Source organism: Geospiza fortis, unplaced genomic scaffold (assembly GCF_000277835.1).
Source record: "Geospiza fortis unplaced genomic scaffold, GeoFor_1.0 scaffold273, whole genome shotgun sequence".
NCBI lineage: Eukaryota > Metazoa > Chordata > Aves > Passeriformes > Thraupidae > Geospiza > Geospiza fortis.
In genome coordinates, this window is record NW_005054543.1 from 705,182 (window position 1) to 727,545 (window position 22,364).

General features: G+C 41.6%; 1 protein-coding gene across 9 annotated transcripts in view; it reads left to right on the forward strand.

Annotated features, from left to right (window-relative positions):
- CELF2 (CUGBP Elav-like family member 2) overlaps window positions 1-22,364 on the forward strand; it is a 545,200-nt gene that overhangs the window by 440,701 nt on the left and 82,135 nt on the right. For all 9 annotated transcript variants that reach the window (XM_031063925.1, XM_031063923.1, XM_031063924.1 and 6 more), the window contains one exon: window positions 8,660-8,742. In XM_031063925.1, the coding sequence (XP_030919785.1) occupies window positions 8,660-8,742 (83 nt within the window). The remainder of the gene's footprint in view (window positions 1-8,659; window positions 8,743-22,364) is intronic.

The following is a 22,364-nucleotide window of genomic DNA, read 5'->3' on the forward strand; positions in this document are numbered from 1 at the left end:
TCCCTACAGTGTTGCCTCCTAGTTGAACTAGGACTCAAGTGGCTTCTCAGGAGTCACAGTGCAATTAGAGGTTTCATCAGAGCAGTGATCTGGAAGTCTTATCAGGAAAAGCCAGTTTTCAGTGATCTTTCTCAAGCATTCAAGTGAAAGAAAAAATAGAAGGAAATCCAGGACTATAAGACGTGTGCTGGGAAGTTTGATTTGCTACTAGTGAGTGCCAGGGTTGGAGACAATGGAGCTTTTGAAATGACATCAGGGAAAGATATGTCCCTGCCTATGTTAATTTATGTAAACATGATCTTTGTAGAGTCTTTTTGAACTGAGATACGGTGTCACAGCAGTTTTCTGTTGCAATAAGGGATTAAATCTTAATTTTGTGTTTCCATTTTTTTACGCATCTGTTCTCTGAACCCTCTCTCTCTACTGCATCCAAAGATGTATTTAGCAGATGGTCAGACTTAGGGGTTAACTTGTACAAAGGACATGTTAGTTCATTTTAAAGCCAGTAAACTCAAGTCAGTAATTGTTACCTGGCCAAAGAAAAGGGAAACAATAACCATCTGCTATGAAGAAAAGAATAAGAATTTATTGAGGGAAGAAGAAAGTGAATTAAAGATTAAGGAGCATTAGTGCAAGGATAAGAAGGAAAAGAAGAAAGAAATGGTAAAGGGGAAATTGCAAGGTAGAAAAAGAAATACATAATTATTTGTACTTTCATTTTTTTGTTGTTTCATTTTGATGTGTCCTCAATTTCAAGATTTCTTTCTTGATACAATATATACATAGTGACAAGCCTTGTTTAAAACTATTTCAAGGTTTTTTTTTTAATTCTTGCATTTTGTGTATATTCTTTCCTATATTTTACAAGTGGGAAGTGCAGTAACTTCCCATGGGTCACCCCCCTCACAGAGCTAGAGGCTGGAATGCCATTTCCCACCCTCTCCCACTGCTGTCCTACTTACTTGAGAATTTCTTGTCCAAAAGCTCTGACAAGCAGTTTTTATTGTAACCCATATGGACTGATGTGTAAGATCCCAATTACTCTCCACCCCTGAGATCTAGAAATGTGAACAGACCAAACATGGGCTCGACAGGAGACATTGAGCTGCTGCTTTGATTTTCCCACTGGCTCTGGTTGCCTGACTGCCATCCATCTCCATGGCCTTCCCTAGGGATTTGCACTGGGTGGGTGCTTGGATGGGCTGGCAAAGGAGGAACATTCCAGGCCAGGCCACCTGCAGATCAGGGTGTTAATGCAATGCTGATGTGCACGTTCAGGGCCACTGACTGCTCAGCTCTGTCTCAACAGCACTTCCTGAGTTTGTGTTGCAATGTCTCTCATCCACTGCTCAGCCCAGACCAATGAAGCTCAGCTTCCATCCTAGCATGCAGGGATGGTTTCTTTAGAGACAGATTAGTCTGTAATGACATAAAATTGCCTTGATGCTATAAACCTGACTTGTGTGTATTTATTTACCCTGCCACCTTGTATAGAATATAATTCTGCATCTGCTTTTTTTTTTTTTACTCCTTTATCACCATCTAGTGAGATATCATTTGAGTGTTGCCAAGCTGCAGGTATGGAAGTTGGCCCCTTCCTTCAGAAGTAAAACAGAGAGTTCCAGCATGCTGGCCATTCACTTCCCGGTCATTAGACTGGCAGCAGGAGAATTCAGGAATTTGCAAAAGCTGTCATTGTCCTGTATGAAAAATTGTACATTGAAATTCTTCAGATGCTTGTATAGCTATTAGCCATTTAAAACTGTTTAATATAAGTGGCTTATTTCAGAGAGCAAGAAAAGTAGATTCTGGCAATTTTGCCCTTGATATCTTTTCTATCTGTGTCGCACTTTAGTCAAAATTTACATAATAATGGGTAGGGAAGTGTTGTGGGACATGAACCAGTGCATATTAGTTCTTAGTTGCTCTCCCAAAAGGCTTGAAAATGCAGCAAATTTAATCTAGGTCGAAAAAAAAAAAAAAGAAAAAAAAAAGAAAAAAAAGAAAAAAGCCAAGAAAAAAAAGCCAAAAAACAAAACACTTCCATTTTGTAGGCAGAGGACATTTATAGAGAGCATTTGTATTCACAAGGGTACGGGAATGACAGAGTGCGACTCCTCCAAAAGAGCTCCCCGGTGCAGCTGAAGGCTGACAGCAAACCAGGACTTGTGGCCAATTAACAGAAAGGCCATCATAACTTGCAAGGCCTGGAGAGAAAAAATTGAGCTCCATGGGATCATTTTTCAGTGGCCATTTACGGGGCTGTTCCCAGCCTGGAGCATTTGTGCTTTAATGTGAGTGGTGCGATACGGGGCATTCTGGGGCTGGGGCACTGCCACCCTGGATGCTGCAACCAGGAGGAAAAATAGAGCACAGGGTGGAATTTGGCACGTCCCAGCTGTGAATCCTTCTCACATGTGATCCCTTGCCTACAGTCAGCTAATGTATTAATATTAGAAGTGGCATTGCTATAATATGTGCTGTCATTAGAGTGGCAGTGCGATTTCCTGGCTGGTGACAGGACTGGTAATACGGTTTCCATCAGGGTGCCAATTATATCAAACTATTAGCAAACCTGAGCTAATTGGGAGGCGGCATCATTAAAGGTTGGTTTCTGCTGTATTCGGCAATTCTAGCAGGGATGGCTTCATGAGTGAATCCTTTCCATCTTACTCTCCCATGACTCCATAGGCTACAGAGCACAAGGCTGATGCAGGTAGGAATCATCCCTGCCTTAGCCACCTTCTTCTGATAAGCAGAGTTTCAAAAATAGTAGGATTTTTATCTCTGAGTGTCTTTGTCAGGAATGGCTGTATTTGCTATTCAGACAGTTCATGGTTTTCTCTGGTTTTGTATGGAACCACCCAATCAAAATCTCTAAGACTTGAGACACTTCTCCTAATACTAGACCAGCATCTTCAGTGCAGGTTAGCTAATTGCACTAACAGCTGTAGCACAGAAGAAATGCCAGGCAAAGCTCCCACTGCACTGCATAAAATGTAAGCAAAGTGAAAACTCTCCTTGCCCAACCACACACCTGAACGCTTTGCAGCAATAGGTCTTCTCAGTGGCTTTAGTGGAAAAGAGATTTTAATGTCTTCATTGGCTTTTGGAAAATTACTTTACAGGTCATGGTCTGTTTGGTTGGAAATCATGCTGTTCAGGCAGCTTTTTGTGATGTACAGAGCAAGTATTCCAGAGTTCAGGTGGATGGCTGGAATGCAGGACACCTTGTTAAAGGCTGCCTTGTATTAGTGTAGTGTTTAAATTTTGGTGGTGGATTAGTGAATGTGGAAATCAGGAGAGAAACATTTGGAGTGGCGAAAAAAACAAGAAAAAGAAATCCTCCTGAACTTAAACTAGCTTGAACTGGGCTGGATTGACAAGAAGCTACTGTCCCCATTGAGATTCCAGGCTTGTATGAAGCCAGCACCTGTTCTGCTTGCAAATGCACACACAAAAGTGTGCTTCATTCACAGAAAGAAAGAAACATAGCAGGACTTCACTCATTTAGCCTTCCAGGGCCTTCAGTCCCTTGATCTGTCAGCCCCTTAGAATTCAAACGCAGCCTTTAAAGGAATTTTCAATTCACAACATGATGACTTTGTTGATGTCCTGAATGTGAATGTATTTTGAATTGAATTTGTCTGCCAGTATTCCATTACTCACTAAAAGAATACAGAGTTCAATCATCAGATAATCATTATAGCTGTTTTGAAGTGTTTATTTTATTAGTCTAGAAGGTAAAGCAAATTTCATACTTTTAAGTTGTTGCGGGCTTTGCAGGCGCCCTGATAAGCTCTTGTATCTCTATACCCCATGGTTAGGGTTCAGGTACTGGCAGCAGGTGATAATATGCACAACACAGGAGAGATCCAAACTGACAAATTTTGACAGTTGAAAACTAAAGAAACTAATATATCAGACCAGTAAATATGGGTTGGGCTTTTTTTTTTCCTCCTGTATATTTTCTCTTTTAATTCCCAAAAGTTAAATTTTCAGGCCTGGGAGATTGCAGAATATTTTTCTTCAAGTAAATCAAAACCTCAGAGCATCTTGTGGAGTGTGTTTTAATCCCTGTCCACATCCAAAGGGTTATTTTCTCATATAGATGCACATGTGTAATTCCTGGTAACTTTAACACAGGAATTGTCTATTCGGTTTAGGGAGCTGTAAAAGACTTTTTCTCACCCGAAGCAAGATGGAGGTGTCCGCATTCACTCAGGCATGAAATCCTGGCTGAGAGATTAAGCCTCTTACACAGATCCCAGTGCTGTTAAATGCCAACAAGGACTGTGTAAGCCACATCTTCAAGTGGAGGAGAGCTTCCCTTTGTTAGTTATTCAAAATTAGGAATGTAAACAGCTCTCGCGGCATAATTAGTCTGTGTTTGAATTGGGAGGAAGTGACAAAAATAATGGCATGGCAGAGCTCCTGGAGATGTCATAGAGCTGGATCTTGCAGCCTAACAAAGCCATGACTGCTCTACTGGGAGGGAAATTTGGGTCATAGAGCAGAAGTCACACAGGAGGAGAAGCCCCATTGCATGGGATCACCAACAGCTCTTTGAAAAAATTCTCTTCCTTACAGGAGAAATCACATGTATTGAAGTTTCATGGTGAAAACTGCAATTTGTTGTAGTTCCACAAAGTCCTCCACAAACCCAGGTTCACTGCCAGCAGAAAACCATGGCTACTGTGGTGTGAAAGTCCTCACCACTTGATCCTTTTCCCATTCCTCACTTCTAAATGGTGGCTTCAGTGAACCCATGGCTTGATTCCCCTGTAATCCATTGCTGCCGTCTTTGACAGTGACTCACGTAAAGCTGTTTCTAGCCATACATGAGGCTGTTTGTCCCTGTCACTGTCTTGCTAAACAGGTTTCTGTGGAAATTAAATAAATAAAATCTCTACCAGTGGTGCTAATTGGTGCCTTTGGCAGCCTGAGCAAGGGCTTGTGAATTGAATGTGTCATGGAGAATTGAATGTGTCAACTCTCTCCCAATGGCTGGGACCTTGAGGTCTTTCTCTGGCACTAAATTTCCTTTGAAAAAGGAAAAAAAAGAGGAAGGGGGGGAGGGGGGAAAAGAGAGAGAGAGAGCGAAAACAAGCTGAAGTAAGAGATCTTTTCCCTTTTTTTAATGAGGTGTTGAAGTTGAACATTGTAGTGTCCGCGCTGCAGCGTTTGTTCATCAGATGCCTTAAGAAGTGGGGCTGTTTTCTGCTGTTGTTTCTCAGGCATCCCATTTGCTGCCATTAAACTCTGAGCAGCATGGAGTGGCAGGTTTTATTCAGTCTGTTCAAGCATCTGGCAGGATAGCCATGAAGTTGTTGCCGATGTCCTTAAGGGACTGTAGGGATCTGCATGATTCATTCAGTATTTTTTTCAAGGTACAAAGAAGAAATGCCTTACGCTGTAGTAAATACTGTTCCAAGTAGAGCACAACCAGCTTAGCAGAGCGTGGGAGATTTGCTGCTCTGGAGGCACTGACTGGCAGGATGAGCTCCTCTGCCTGTGGGCAAGAACACACTAACCCATGTGGAGCTAAAATGGGCTGTATTTCAGGCTGTTGAGGACTGGCAGAACCATGTCCACAAACCAATTCACCTTTTAAGTTGTCCTGACTAGGACAGGGGAAGGTTATCACTGCCAGGCCCTGAGTTATTTGGATGTCAGAAAAGTCTAGTTGTGGTTCAAGCTGCTGTCGAGTTTGTTGGTGATGAAACAAAGATTATATGTGCATGGGGCCTGAAGGGAAGGGTTGTATTTTTTCATTTTCTTTCAGTAGGAAACATACTTTTTCTGTTCCAGCTGGGCCACTTGTTTGTCTTTGGCAATATTACATTTTCCTTAGTAAAATGGAGGAAGGAAGGTCGTTGCCTCTTTGCCTTTCAGCAGGGGACAGCTACCAGTTCTAAAGCAAAGATTAGCCCTGTCCTATTACACAGGCATCTTCCCCTCCAATATTCCTGCAGAAAAAAACTGAATTAGGTACTTTTTCTATGTACTGACCTGAAAGGATTTTGCACCAGATGCATCTTCAATGCAGTTTGTGTAACATGGCTGCAGCACCTCTGGAAAATCCATAGGCTGAGCTACAGTATTTCCTTGGGGAAACATGGACTATTGCCTTTTCTGTTCCTCTTTGTTGTCTTATTTTCTTTTCTGAGTCCAGTCCTGACTTCTGTAGCAGATACCTTCAAATTCAGGTGTCCATGAGTAGGCGTCCATGCCCCCCTCAAACCACAGCAAACCAGCTCTTGTTGTGGAGTTTGTTTTATTTAAGAAGATATGAGCCAAATGCATCCTGAGAAAAATTTTATCCATTTGCATTTTCAGATGTGTCAGTCTGTGAGCTCAGAAGTCTTTATTTTTGCCAAGGTCCGATGACCTGCCTGAAACATCTGCACATTGCCCATTAAGCTACTGTTTCTCCCAGCCCTCACTCACAGAAACATTTTTCTGTCCTGAGCTATTACTTCCCAAAAAATGACCAGTTAAAGGGTGTTTCACAGCATATTCATCTTTCAAGTGCAGTTCTTTCAAGTAGTGCCAAGAATGATAAACCAATAGATTTCAAATTTCTCTTTATCGGAATGAACCCCCTGAGCTGAAGTCTAAAATGAAACTCTTTGGGCCCATGGAAAAGGACATGGCAATTGCAAAGTTGTGATTATAGCTTGATATTTTCCCCTCTGAATCCTCTCTCCTGATTAAAAAGCCTTATATTAAAAAGCTAACAAACCAAACAAAGAAACAATAGGAGATAGACTTGGAGCTGGCTGACAGGATAAAAAAATATTGCAATATTGTCTCAAAATCACACTCTTAAATGTCACAAACTTGGATTTTTTTTTTCTCATTTTCATCTGGGGTAAAATAATTCAGATTTTCAGAATTTTACAGGGAAACAGAAGGTTTAGAAACACTTACAGGAAACACAAACCTTAACAGGCAGTGCCTGTCTCTAGCACACATCCCTACGAACGGTGTCCCCCTTACTGAAATAATTATTAATCCATCTCCATCACAAAGTGTGAAATTTTAAAGAACCTGTTGGCAGTATGAAAAATGTTTCTCTCAGCTGTGTTAAGTCTGCATTACCTGCTTGCCCATGTTTTGCTGTGGCTGCAAGTGATTTTGTGTATTAGGGATAAACTTGCTGTGTTCCAGCTGGCAATACATTGTCACCTTTGCTTGTTACGGAGGTAATGGTTGTCACTGGCCTGGCTGCAGAGCCAGAGGGAGCATTCCCAATGCCATGCACAGCTTGAGCCAAGCAAGGGGCAGTGCAGGGGCCATTCTGGATTCAGCCCTTCCTTCCAAAGTGGGCCACCTCCACATGGCTGCTTCCAGTGTTTGCTATGCACACCTTCTCCTTGTGTCCTTTGCCACTACGGGGATGCTGCAGGGTTGAACGGTGGGCTGGGATGTTTCGCCTTGGCCAACATTAGGGAGCTGATACAAGCTTTGCTCGCTGCCTGAAGCACAGATTATTTTATCTGTGTCGCTCCAAGGGAGCACCAGGACTCATGAGCTGGGGTTTCTTTTATTTACTGATTGGTTTTGACATTTCTCTGGAGTTGTAACAAATCTCTGACTGTGATTAAGAGAACAGGATTGTTTTCTGATTCATCAGTAAGACCTGCATCATCCTGGTTCATGTGAAGTAGATTTTTTACTTTTTACCCAGCCAGCATTGCCCAGAATGTTTTCCCTCTCCCCATAGCACCAAACACCCCATCTGCAGCAAACATCTCATCTGTCAGGGAGCAGACTTCATTGCTGTGGGGCATTACAGGCAAACCCTGGTCCTTGCTTTTTGTCCCCTGCCTGTGACATTCTAGCTCTTCCCTGAGGATGTGCCTGTGAGCCCTGACCTCACCCTGGGGCTGGTTGAGCTGCCTGGGTTGTGTGTGCTGCAGCAAAAGCTGCTTTATGTGTTTGCAGTGGACAAAGTGACAGCAACCCACGTTTGGTCCCACACACCACCAGGCTGAACCATGCTGTCAAAAGGGAAACCACAGGATTAAGGCAACTAAAACCACCTGTTTTACTGAAAATTGGGCAGATGCAGGGAGAGCTGATCCTCCCTTAATGCTGCCAGCCATCAGCAGCCTCCACTATCCCAGCAGTGGTGAGTTCACCTGTAGCTCGGTTTTCATTCTTGAAACTGAGATGAGTGTTCCACCTCCAGTCCTGCCTGGTTTCAAAGAAATGGGGGAACCAACCTTAGCTCTTTTGTATAAGGCCCTTTAAATAAGGTCCTGCTTTAGCCTGTTTTTCTGCTTGGGATGTAACAATGAAGTCCTGCTGCTTGAGCCTGCCATGTTGCTTATATTCAAAGTATAATGGGGAGCCTTCAGAAAAATATGACCTTATTTACAATGTACAAAGGCAATTGGATTTTGGTTAACAATTTCTAAGTGATTACAGTTCACTAACAATGCAGGTGTGCTATAGATGCAATGCACAGGGGGGGACTTTTTATTTTAAATCATACAAGCTTTCTTTTATTCATGTCATTCAGGCGCCTCAGGATTATTCACATTTCCAGCTTTCATAATGTGTTGTTCAACCACTGTTTTTTCTCCCTCCCTATTGTACTCTCACAAATCATACTCACTAATTTCTGAAAGCTTTTCATTTCTCTCTATAGGTTGTTGTTTCGTAACATTTTATACAAGAAAAGCTGCTCTTGAGGCACAGAATGCACTGCACAATATTAAAACTTTACCTGGGGTGAGTACATTTACTTTTTGATCCTAATTATTTTATTGCCAGAAGAATAGCCCTTTTGCTCTTGATGCTGCTTGGTGCCCCAAATGATCTTGATCTCTGCAAGGAGGGTGGCTAAGCTGATGGCCTGTCCTGTGTTGGTGCCAGTCCTGTAGCAATGGCATCATGTCCAAAGGCAGCTGCTGTTCTCTACAAAGTCCTTTGGCTGGAAAGGGTACTGATTCCTCCTGAGTAGAGACCAAAGTGCAATGTGGATCTTTTTTAACATTTATTTAAGAGGAAGGGAGGGAGGGAGGGGAGAAAACATATGGCAGAAAAACACTGCACCACTGGGGCTTCATGTTTAAAAAGGGAGGGAAGAGGAAAAGACAAAACATAGCCAAAGTTTGTTAAATGCAGCTTTTATCCACATGGTTTCTAAACAACCTGAATGCACTGGCTGCGCATCTCAGGGTGTTGTGGAGTGTGGTACCACATAGCTGCTTGCACAGGGTCATCCTGTCTCCTGACATCACCTCTCCTCACCACCTGCTCCCTCTGGCACCAGCATTCAGAACAGTTGTGGTTGTGTTGTGCAAACTGTATCTTGCATTTTCCTGTGGTATTTTATATTTAAATTACAGGGCTAGAGAGAAGTATATCACTGGTAATTGCATGTCTAAACTCTGAAATCTTCTTGTACCACCATTTTCATTTTTTCTGCTGTATTCTTTGAGGATAGAAGTGAAAAAAATATAAAGGATGGAGGCATATTCTCTCTTGATGTAGGAGAAGTGTTCAAGTATATGTTTGTAATGTCTGGTTACAGACATGAAAATAAATAAATACACTGTGTAAATAAATAGAGCATTGCCTGGACTGACAGTTATATGGCCAATATCTCCTTTAGTTCCTATGTGCTATGTGTGAAATTGGACACTCTGTGTTTGAAAAATTATACCTGGCCAGTTCACTTTATGCAAGTGATTTCTTGGCAGGGAAGCCACCTCATGTGTCATGGAAATGGCCAGCACAGAGAGGTGCTGTCATGGGGCAGTTACCTGTGAGCCCTGCTAAAGGTGAAATGGGAGTCCTCTGTCATTTGCAGTGAAAATGCTGGGGAATGGTGGTAGGAAGTCTGCAAAGGTAGGAAAACAGGAGTGTTGGGGAAGATGAAACAGGAAAGCCCTATAAATATGATTGTCTGGCAAAAGATTTTGAGACTATAGAAACTATAAGTGAGATTGAAATGAAAGCAAACTTTGAGATACCTTAGTAACTGAACAACTGGAAAACAATGGTGTGGCCAGCTGAAGGTAATCCCCTTTTGATGAAACAATACCCTCTGCTTGCAGACAGGTCCAAGGGTCAGAGCAGACCCACACAGGAGAAAAGCTGGGGCACTTCAAGTGATGTTTTCCAGCAATTGGCCCTTGCAAGGGACAGTACCAAGGCCTATCAAGTTTCTCAGTGGGAGTCTCAGTACCTTAGGGTGTAGAGGATGGATGTGCCATCCTCAAGAGAGAAAGGAAGGCTCTGAGGGACAATTCCCTTTGAGACCCCTTTGGAGCTCAGCTGAACCTCAGCACCCTCTGTCTCTGCAGCCCCATTTGTTGCTTCCCATCCCCACTGCCAAAAAATGCCAAGCCCTTGGATGAGAGCTCTCCAAGCCCATTCAATGTTGCACCTAAACCACTCACTGAGTGATTGCTCTCCATCATGCTTTGGGTCAAACGGCTGTGTGCACTGGCTGGGTGGGATGGAGGTGATCCCAAGCTGCTGGAGCAGCACCATGTCCAAAAAGCATCCCTCAACCTCTACCACAAGATCTACTCATCACCCCCCTTAGAAGTAGACAGGGTCTGTTTAGAATCATACAATCACAGAGTCATAAGGGGTGGAAAAGACCTCCAAGATTTGGAAAAGACCTACAACATTTGACCAAAAACCACAATGTCAGTTAAATCACAGCACTAAGTGCCACATCTAGTTGGTTTTTTTGAACACTTCTAAGCATGATGACTGCACCACTTCCCTGGGCAGCCTAAGCTTGACCACCTTTTTAGTGAAGTTCATTCTGATGTCCAACCTGAACCTCCCCTGGTGCAGCTTGAGGACATGTCTTCTTATCCTGTTGCCTGGGGGCAGAGCCAGACCCCCACCTGGCTACACCCTCCTGTCAGGGAGTTGTGGAGACTGAAAAGGTTCCCCCTGAGCCTCCTTTTCTCCAGGCTAAACAAACCAAGTTCCCTCAGCTGCCTTTAGTTTTCTTTGTTCTTCCCTGAGTCCCCCAAGCTGCTTGCTGTGTTTTGAGAGATGTTATTTATCCCAGTGGGCGACTCAGAGGGACAGTTTTATTCTCTGGCTTCCTCACATACAGGTGGCAAAGCTGGCTCAGCTCTGTATTGCATCTTGCTTGAGTAGAGCATCATTTTCTCCCCAACTTTTGCACAGCTAATGAGCAGGCAGCAGTTAAAGATGCTAGTGTACCTTTTGATGTTATTTTAAAATAAGGTTGAAAAATATAATTTTTTCCCTAAAGCCCTCTCTAACTCTTTGTCATTTAAAAATTATCTTTCTAAGCTGTTTTTTCCTGTCCTGACTGTGAGGTTACAAAGTTTTCTTTTAAGGAAATATAGATTCTGTATTCCCATTACTCTGGGCCCTTGCCTTTAAAAATACTCCTGATACAGCCAGAGATGCTTAGATTTTACTAAGAGATAACTTGTTATACCTACTTTTTTAAAGGGAAACCTCTCATAAAGAGAAGCAACTTGAATACATTTCTACTACTTGTCTTTTAGAATGATTCAGCATATATTATATAACAGATTCTGTATTTTGCACGTGCAGTATGCTGCCATTCAGCATATATGGGGATACTGTTATGCTGCATCTGTGTATTCCCAAAATAACTTCATTTAAGCATTCTTTAAAGTTGTGGCACACATGCTGGAAACACTTCATGTTAGCAGGGTTCTCCTTATATGAATTTTAGCAATTTCTGTATTGTTCCTCTTGCCTGCTAAGCAGCTTTTACCAAACAAGCAGGAATCAGTAGTGGATAGTTCTGTGTGAGAAATGGTCTGAGAGCAAATGGAAGCAATTTTCTGTCAGGGCTACAACAAGGGATGAATTTGGATCGGGTTCATTTGGGCCTCAAGTGTCAGCTTGCCTCCAGTAAGCCAGGTATGGTCAGTAGGAGGTTCAGTAATAAGGTGCCTCCTGGAAACAAAAGGATCCATGCCTTCCCCTTTTGCTGTAATATCACCATGCATCAGATAAGGCATCCTTAAATAGCCCAGGAGGAAAATCCCAGGCAAAGACTGGTGATTTATTAGAGCAAGGTAAGGAAAGCTGGCAGAGGCAGGAGCAGGGGGCTGCAGGGATGCTGTGGCTGTTGGAACTCATCTGTGTTTTACCTGCACTCAGGTGTAGCCTGCACTGCTGCAGAGGTGTGGAGGAGAATAGCTCTGTGTTCATTATTGTTAGAGCCTGGATTATGTCTGGGTTTGGTCTCTTGTTTTAGCCTCTGCATTTCTTAAATGCAGGCTTGCTCCAGGTAGCTCGGTAAGCAGGTTTTGGATCAGCACCAGTGAAGCCAAAAAAAGTGGGGGTTTAGTGTGAAATTTATCCTCCTTCCAAGGCTGCATGTTCAGTTTAATTTAAGTAGGTTTTTGAGCAAAGCCTGCAGTGCTATGTCTCTATCTCTGCTTTTTGCCTGGACCTCATCCTTAACAGAGACATGAAAACACCAGCGCTTGATCTGCTCCTTTGAGCTGCACCCTTTTAGTGGACATGAAGAAAATAAGACCAGACATAAATGATTAATGCAGAATCTTGGAAGAAAATATTGCAGGGTGCCTTGCTGTTTGATTACAAGCCTTGGAATTAGTCAACATTTCCATAATTCTAAACCAATATACACCTGTTTTCCCACTGTGATGTGAAGGCACAACTTAATTTAACAGAAACCCCGCTGTGCTAAATCTCTCATTAAATACCAAGCTAGTTCTGTAATTTAAAGTTGCAGCACTACTATTTTAACTGAATTGCCTTTGTATTATAAAATTAATAAGAAGTTAATGATGCACTTTGCTGTATTCGCTCAGATTTTTTTTTTTCACAGCAACAACAACAAAAAAGAAAGATAAAGAAGAAAAACATGTCACCAGCTGACATCTCAAGGCTTTTCTGGTTTTAATCATTTTCCTGAGGATAGAAATTCATTTAAAAGATTTTTTTTTAAATTTTTAAAACTTTCTGCACAAGTAGGATCAAACATCGTCTTTTTATTCATGATTAATATAATCTCTCTGTTAGTCATAATATTCCCTGTCATATATTGGAGCTTTTATCTTTCCCAAAATATGTATTTAGATATCACTCGTTATGTACGATTGCTACTAGGCAGAGAAGCAGATATGCAGTGTTTGAGAAATACAGGCACATTGTTATGATACATGATACAGATCAACAAAACAGGGACAGTTCTGTTTGCTTGGTGCTGGCATCACAAGTAGCTTTTATGTCTTGCAAATGAACAATGAATTTTCAGATGTGTCTTTTCAAACATAGCATGAGAGCAGGTTGCTGATACATACATAGCTCGTAGGGATGTGGTTTATATTATTCAGCTTAGAGTCAGGTTTTCTTGGAGTGTTCACTTGGATTTTGTTTTAAAAGGCAGAAGGGAGAAAAGGGAAAATCTCAATTTGAATGTAATAATGATCCTGGAAATGGGCTTCTTTGGGATGAGATGTAGAACTGAGGCCTTAACTAGTCTCATCTTCATTAAGAATCTCATGGCTTCGTTAGAGGTGTTTAACTTCTATTCCCTAAACAGAGTAATCCAATAAATTCCACCCATCTAAATTTATTCTGTACCTTCAGTTAGATGTAATAGTCTTGCTTCCCCTATGCTCTAATTTGCTGCTTAGTGAAAATTGGCTTCTGTATAGAGGGCAAACCTCAAAGAGCTGTATTCAGGGACTGCTTTAACTGCCTTTATGGCTCTGACATTCGTTCATTGTTTTAGTTTTAACATGCTTTATTTTAAAAACAGAATGTGCTGTGTTTTGCTGACAAATGAACCTGGTAGGGTTTCCTGGCAAGGGTTAAGTGCAGAGAGGTAACACAAGAGCACTATGTGTTGGTTGGATTCTTGGAGCCAAATAGCTGAATAAATGCACTTTTAATGTCATGCAGAGGCTATTTGAAGTCAGAAATCAATGGGCATCCATTTGTAAAATCTACGCCTAAAACTCTTTGGAGTCTTTGTTCTTTATTTGAAGTTAGATTTATTGGACATGGTAAGGGTCATTTGTTGTCTTTATGTACATTTTTTATATATCCTCCTACCTAAGGTTATCACAAAAATAATTGACAGCCCCCAGTCTGCACTCCCACGCTTTTAACAGAATCATGGTTTACATGGTTCTTATTTCAAGTGGAATATATATATATATACATATATATATTCCAAGCAGCAGCAAACCTTTTGTGTTGAAGTTCTGGCATAAAATTAGGACATTAACTGCATGAATTGATTTGATTAAGGGTTTAACAAGGAAGAAATACCATTTTGAGAAAGCTCTTACTATTTTAACAGCAAGGTGGAGTTTGTAGGAACTGTATTTGTAAAATATTCATGGCTTTCTTTTTTGCCAGATGTTGTCAAGGAAAACATTTTTAATCTTTGCATTGTACGAATCACATCTGGTTTCATTAAATATTTTTTACATCATAGGGAAGCAGGACTGGCTTAGAGGGAACTTTGCCCACAGGTTGTGTACTGGCTGTAAGGACACCTCAAAGTCCATTTAGGGGTGTAGAATAGGAAAAATAATAATCAGAATTATCTAGTCCAAAATGCAGGCACCCATGACGACTTACTATGAAATCTCATTCATTTTCTGATAAAATATCATCTGTCCAACAAGAAGCAAAAAACCTGAACATATTTTTCTGATTCTTGCTTTACATCATGAGCTCCTTTCTAATGATTATCCTGACACTCCCCTTTCTGGAGAAGTGTTTTAATATCCAGTTCCCTTCTCTGTTTTAAGCCTTATGGTTTCCCAGTACTATATGAACATTATGTAAAAATTACCTGTAATAAAAAGGTAATCATCCAATATGATTTGAATAATAGCCTGAATATGATATAGCAGTGACTCTGAGAGATTTTGACAAACAGAAAGGGAATTCAAAGAGCAATTAACTTAGTTAAGGCTTTGCAGTGATTGATTTAGGATGACAAATTAAACTAATTCAGTATCCATATAGTATGGCCAAATGCTGTTTAATGAAGGATCCAAAGAGTATAGAACTGCTTAAATGATAAAAATACCAGATGGGAAAGAAGAGAATTCCCAGGGAGCAGCTGTTCCTAGGAGGTGAGCTATAAGACACTCAGTGATGTTGAGAAAGTGAATCTGGCCCATTCCTTCCTTTAGAATGCTATGCAAAGTAACCTACACTTTGCCCAGCTCAGAAGACATGTGGGTATATTTTTTTATTCAAAAATGCCACTTCTACCCATGCCCCTCCAAAAAAAAAAAAAAAGTTGCACTGATTCTGCCACTTCAGTGAAAATGAATATTTGCACTAATTTCAGATACCTTAGTAGAAAATTTGGGTTTGCAGCTACCATTGCTGTGAAACACAGAATAGATCACAGCCCAGATTTATAAAATGGAAAAAGGTGACTTAGAACCCAGTGAATCTCTAAGTAGCTGAACTTGCAGCTTAAAGGGAGAATAGTGAGTGTTGTGCAGGTGTAGGGAGAGGAGAATATTCACCAAGTGAACATAACTTCTCTAAATTGAGCAAAACATTTGGTTCATACTTATATTGTCCCTTTTTCTCATTGAGGGATGGAGGGTCAAATTTGCCTTCACCAAATCCACAGCCTCATAATTAGGATAACTTTGTGGCATGCAAGGAGAATGCAGTTCATATCCTCTCTGCCTTGTTTACTGAAAGGATTTAGCTTGGATTGACCTAACAGAGCCTTCACCACTGGACTTAGCTAAGATTAGGGTCACTGTCTCTCCTCTTGAAGCTGTTCCAGCTGTATGAAGGTATCAAATTCTGGTGAGAGTGATAGAAAGCAAGGAACAGCACTTGGTTTCCTGGTACTGAGGGCGGTGACTCAAATACTGTGATATCTGGATATGAGTCCATGCTCTAGTAAGGATTTTGTTCTTTGGAAAACTTCAAACGTTTGGCAGAGACTCTCCAAGAGCAGGGAAGTGCAGGAAGATCCATTGCTGAGGCACTGAGAGAAGGTGGCTAAGCCTTGGCCTGCCTTACTTGAGGGATGTGATGACCTGTGGTGGGTAAGGAGGGTGCAGAGCTGCACAGGGCATGGGCATTTAGGTTTAGATCCTAAACATCCATATCAGGATGTTCAGGAAGCAAGAGCACATTGGCCCAGCTGCAAAAGCTGTTAGATGCACACTAGCTTATTTAGAGAAGTCTTGGAGTAGTTCAGGAATTTTTTTTTCTTCTTTTCTTTTTTTGCACAGCTTTGCAGTATAATAATATTGGGATGGAAAGTAAGTAATGCATAATAATGGCTTGACCTCAGAAAAATTCACTAATGTGAAGCTCATCCCCATTCTGGCATGTGACACTGGGATTTACCTCTGGTTTCCACAACTCTGACCAGTTGAGGTCATCACTTTGCAAAATCCCTCCAGACCTTTTTGTCCAACTTAGAAATCTTACTCAGTGAGGGTGGAGGATCAGTTCACAGGATATCACTTTTAAGCTGGGTGCCCAAAAATCGCTGACTTGGAGAATGTTTTGCTGTGCACTTCAGAATGGAAATCTCTGAAGAAAATCAAGAAGCCATCACTGGAGTACTCCAGGGTATTGCAAAGCTCACCAAGATTTAGGTGGGGTGCTTAGCTAAGGACAATAGCCCAGGCACTCTCTTAAACAGCTATTTGTCCTCCTGCTGGTGTTAGCTGTTTTCTGTTATCTGGAACAGAAAGTACAGGTGCTTCAGTCAGCCTCATTAGCACCACGACACAAGCTATTAAAATTGTCTTCCTAATGAAAAACTAGTTCAGGGAGCCTTCCTAGCTGTCTGACTACTCCTACAATAGTGAAATTAGAAAGGCAAATCATAAACAGAGTTGCAGGCATCAGGAAGCAGCATCATTAGAGGTGCCCTTGGATGCCATTTACCTGCCTTGATAGCAATGTTTGGCGCCCATGGATCTGAGTTATGGTATGACTAAGGAGCCTGGGCCTCGTGGCGTGTTTATATCAGAGAGAATGTTTGTTCAGCATCCTCCTGCCATTGTGTCCAGCCCTGTGAGCTGTGCTGCTTCCTTCAAACACCTCTGCTCTGTGGTCCATTGCTGTTGAAGGGATGCAGTGCTGGCTCATGGTGTGTTTGCAGTCCTGTGGTGGTGCAGGAAGCTGAGGTAGCCCCAGCCAGATTTTCCCTGTGATCACACTGGGCAGGTGCACTGTGCTGCAATGGAACAGTGAGAAAACAGAAGTTCTGTCTTCTCTGTTGTGCTCAAAAACTCCATAATACTACAAAAATGGGGTGAAACTGGGTGGCCTGATTGAGTCTCCTGCTCTAATAACACTCTGTGGACAATCACATTCGGCCTAATTAAAAACACTCTTCACAGACCCAGAGGGATAGTTTATTTTTTGCTCATTCTCTTGAAGAAATTATCATCTTCATCAGCTTAGTTGGAAGAGCCACTTTTTTGTCTGCTCTTCCCCTGTGCTGTGCAGAGAAATCCTTCCTCCTCTGGCCAGTGGGGCCACAGGGGCTGCCAGAAGTACATGGAGATTCATTTGGGTGCAAGCACCAGTCTGGGGTACAGGCATGTTCATCTGATTGTCTTGGTAAACATCCAAAACCTTTAGAGAAGCTCAAATGGGCTGTGAATTCCCACCCTGGAAAGACATGGAGGACATGCAGTTGCAGAGCTTATATTTTAGGCTGTCAGTGTGTGAAGCAAGTGGTCAGCACCCTCTAAAGCAGACAGCAAGTATTACTGACAAGACACAGGGGAATGGGTTCAAACTGGAAGAGAGTAGGTTTAGATTAGACATCAGGAAGAAATTCTTTGCTGTGTGGGTGGGGAGGCACTGGCACAGATTGCCCAGAGAAGTTGTGGGTGCCCCATCCCTGGAAGTGTTCAAGGCCAGGTTGAACAAGGCTTGGACAGATCTGGTCTAGTAGAAGGTGTCCCTGCCCTTGGCAAGAGGTTGAAATTAAATGGTCCTTAATGTCTCCTCCAACCCAAACCTTTCTATTGTTCAGTGATTCTATGATTTTATGATTCTATGATTCTACATTCAGAGTGTCAAGTACCTTTTAACAGGAAAAGCACTAACAGAGGGGGAAAGCTAACGTTTTTCTCACTTTTGGAATGGTCCCTCTTTTCTCCATCAGCTTACCTGAAATCAGTAATGGCTTTGCTACCAGACAGTAGCCTGACTATCTGCAGGAGCAGAGAGAAGCATCCATTGAAAAAGATGCCACCATAACTCCATTTATTAACAAAAGCCTGTATCTATTGCCTTGTGCCAGGGAAGTTAAAAAGCAAAAACTGCAAAAGAAAAAAAAAATCACATTGAGCTAAACAGAGTCTTAAGCAGTGGTAAACAAAATGTAGCTTCCTTTGTGGTTGATTTTTATCCAGCTGCAGCCAGATATCAAAGCGATATCAAAGGAAAGCTACCCATTAATTAATTCAGACTGACTTCACAAAGCAAGCTGGAGCTTTTGCTGATATCTGATTCTGACAACTTCCTAATCTTCACAAGTTGTCATTAAGAGTGGCATTAAAGCAGTCTGCAGTCAATCCCAGCTCTCACCCCATTGTAACTCAGAGATGGTCTATCTGCCATCCCAGGCAGGGGATATGCAAGCAGGGCTTAAAATAAGGAACTTTGCTTTGCAAATGGAATTTACAATGTATCAGGGAATCACATTAATACACTGCCTCAGTCATTCATCCTAGGAATGCTCATCCATTCCCACTTGCAACCGTTACAAGTTGCAGTGAGTGGAAATTTTCTCTTCTGAAGGAGAGACACAGGGAAAAAGCAGAGAAAGAAACAAAAAAAATAAGCTTGTGTCTGAAAGGAAAAATTAGAAGTCTGTAATGATCTCTAAGAAAGTATGAATAGAGGCTTATCACTGATTTCAAGATAGAGAACACAGGATTGTGAGTTGAAGAAAGTAAGATTGTGGAAAATAAGACACTAATCACAGGACAAGATTAGTTTTAAACTAAAAACTTTGAGCAACCTGGTGTAGTGGAAGGTGCCCCTGCCTGTGGCAGGGAATGAGATGAGCCTTAAGGTCCCTTCCAACCCAAACCGTTCTATGATCCTATTAACTGAAAATCTGGTACCTCCACAACTGAAGCTCCTGATTGCACCATGAGAACACAACACTCAGTGTTCCTTACTGCTGCCAGGATCACTCAGAGGGATTGCAGCCTCATGCAGAGATGTGAGGGATATGACACCTTTATCTTTCCATTCAGCTGTGAATGGCTCAAATGATTGAAGGGAGTTTGTTTTCTAGACCATCACTTGAGCAAGTATCCACCAGACAGCAACTAATACTATTTTGTGGCAAATTCTGACAATACCTTAGAGGAAAATGTGCTGTGTTATTATACAGTATATTCATTTCAAATATTGCAGAGAATACAGAGGAGGATAAGTGCTGTTGTGGGAGCACCTCACACAGCATCCACAGCAGCATCCATGAAGATGGTGCATTTATTTCCTCCACTGCCCAAATGCCAGTGACAAATAGGAATTATTTTGGTTGTACACAGAACCAAGGATTTACCATCTTAAGAGGTGAAATAAAGCTTAGATTGAGTATCACAAAAAAATACCCAGCTCAATTAGAATAATCTTCTAAAGGATACAAAGTTAAATCCCAGTCCTTACGGGTGTTTGGGGTAGGAAAGTATTAGAAAATATGGGATAGGCACTAATCCTGTATTGGCAGTAAGTCATTCGAGATGAGCTGCTGGATTTTTTTCATCTCTCATTTCTCCGACTGCTAAGAAGTGAAAGAAATTGCTATGCTGGGTAAATATAGAATCCTCCTATTTGTATAAAAATATATGATTAACCAAAAAGAAAGGTCTTGCTAAGTAAGAGCTACAGTCAGTCTAAGTGCTGTGCTTACACACTTGTGTCTGGAGGGCCCTGGGGGTTGCTCAGGCAGACGTGTCCCTTGCCTCTTGTGACCCTGGTCATTTTGCAAAGAATGACATGGATTTATCCCAGTTTAGAAGTGGCCTGATAGCTGACAGCCCTCATTGTCTGCTGCTTGTCTTCCTCCCTGTTGACATGAGAGCCAAAAATAGGGGGTGGGACATGGAGAAAACTTCTTTTCTGCACCCATTCCTCCTTCCCTGTGCGTTCCTTGCCTTCTGCTATAGCTTCACTGACACTGCAACAGCCCTCAGGCTGCATTAGCCTCTCTCAGAAAAAGTAGCATATGCCAAGAGACCAGGAGTTCAAGACTTCCCAGTAGCTCTAAATGCTAGCTTTGGAGCAGGTAGGATGAAAGATGTAAGAGTTTTTAGCTCTGTTGGTTTTATCAGAGGACCTTCCTGGTAGTTCTCTGTGGCCTGCAGCTGTTCCACCTGAAGCCATCCCTGCAAAGAGATTTCCTTGACCTTTAGGTGAGTTGCACATAAAGATGTTACTCACGGGGCATAGACAGAGAACGCTTCTAATTGAGTACAGTAGCAGTAAAGAATAAGTAAAAGAAGACAAGTTTTCACATACTGATGCTTGTAGACACTAAATGAAGCACTGTTGCTTTTTTTTTTTTTTTTTTTCAAAAGAATCAAGGGGCCCAGTCTCTGGACACAGGCATTAAGGTTCATGCTTGGGATCAGATGCTGGTTTGGCGCTTTGCAGATGGGTGGAGGCAGGTTGATTTTGGCTTTACTTTTCCTAGCATTATCCCGTTTACTAATGAAATCTTAATCACAGCTTGGTCCAAACGCCACAGCCAGCTGGAACTGGACTCATTCTTCAAAAATATATGTTTCTGCTAATATTGTCCATTTATTTTTTGATTGTTTCACTTTCCAAAACACCTACTGACAGAAATATTCAAATGCATTAGAATTCCTGAAGATTAGCATTATAAATATATAGTGCTTGTTTAGTTTGAATATAAACCACTTTCCTTACCACAAAGAAGGCACTGGCAGAGTACATTAGCTACAGAGATGCTAAAAAATTAAAGAGAATGAGTTCATACGAAGGGTGGTTAAAAATAATATGGTTGTTCAACGTGACTCTTACTGGTGTTTGCAACTGTATGTGTACACAGCTAGACATTCATATTTTTGTGTGGACAGTGTGTATTTGTGTGTGCTTGTGGCTGGAGACTTGTGGCAGTATTGTTCTGTTTTCATAGATGGATGGAATATCAAGCTATCTTTTTCATTCTCTCTCCAGATTATTTTGCCAGGGCAGACTATTGGCATAACACTGAGAGTCTGGATGCTGATACTGGATAGTCGTGGAAAATTCCTGTAACTTCAGCTCATGGAGAGCTTAAATAGAATTTATGAGCCATATCCTCATTTGGCGTAAAATATTATGGCTCCGCTGGTTCAACAATAAAACTGTACTACTTACCCCAGCTGATCTCAGTCAGGAGAGGAGGATTTTTGACATCTTAACTCAAAACCTCTTTTCTACCTGAATGCTTTGGCTATTCCCTGCAATATTTAGAGGCATGCATGTTGACAAGTAGTTTGGGGCTCACATCTGGCCTTTGAAGAAATCTGGATTGGTCTGTGTTTGGTAACAGAGAGGAGTTTGACTGCCTGTCTGCCTTCTGGGGAGGAGGGAATTGTGAATCAAGATATGTATTCTGGACTCAGAACTTCTCTGTACCTTTGCTAAGTGAAAAGTGAAAATGGCAGCAGCCCCACATCATCAGGGCCATTTTTTTCTATATATTGTACCCTTTGCTCTAATTTAAAAGGTAGAATTTCAATAAATTTTATAATTTTGATGCTTTTGGGACTTATTTTAGACTTACCTCAATCACACTTTTTAGCTATAAGATGTTCTTGCTGGTACATTGTAATGCAAATAGGAGAGCTTTCCAACAGAACTTTAAAAAAGCTTTACATTAAAAAAATCCCATAGCCTAGAATTTGAGTTTTGTACAAAATAATAGACTCTAGTTTCTGTCAGAAGATGAGCCCAAGAGCGTTGTTGAATCAAGGTGACCTTCCATGCTGCAGAAAGAGCCAGGCAGAAGATCCACTTAGCAAATGAACAGAAAGATCTGTGATGTGAAACTGGGGGAGTGGCTAAGGCTGGTTTCACTCTTATTGAGTGAAAGTAAAAAATTAAGAAGATAAGTGGAGATGAGATAACACTGTGAAAGAAATAGAGGATCCCCTGACTATGCTTTCTTGCCTTTCTGAAATGTTGCTGTCGCTAGTCATTCCTTTTAAAGGGTTATCTCCTGAATTCCAGCTTGGCAAAGGTAGAGGATATTGATGAGAATAATCACATGGTGTTTTCCCAGAGCATAGTTCACAGAGGACAACAAGCAAACACAGAACAGAGTAAGTCTTTAAATAAAACTCCTGCAA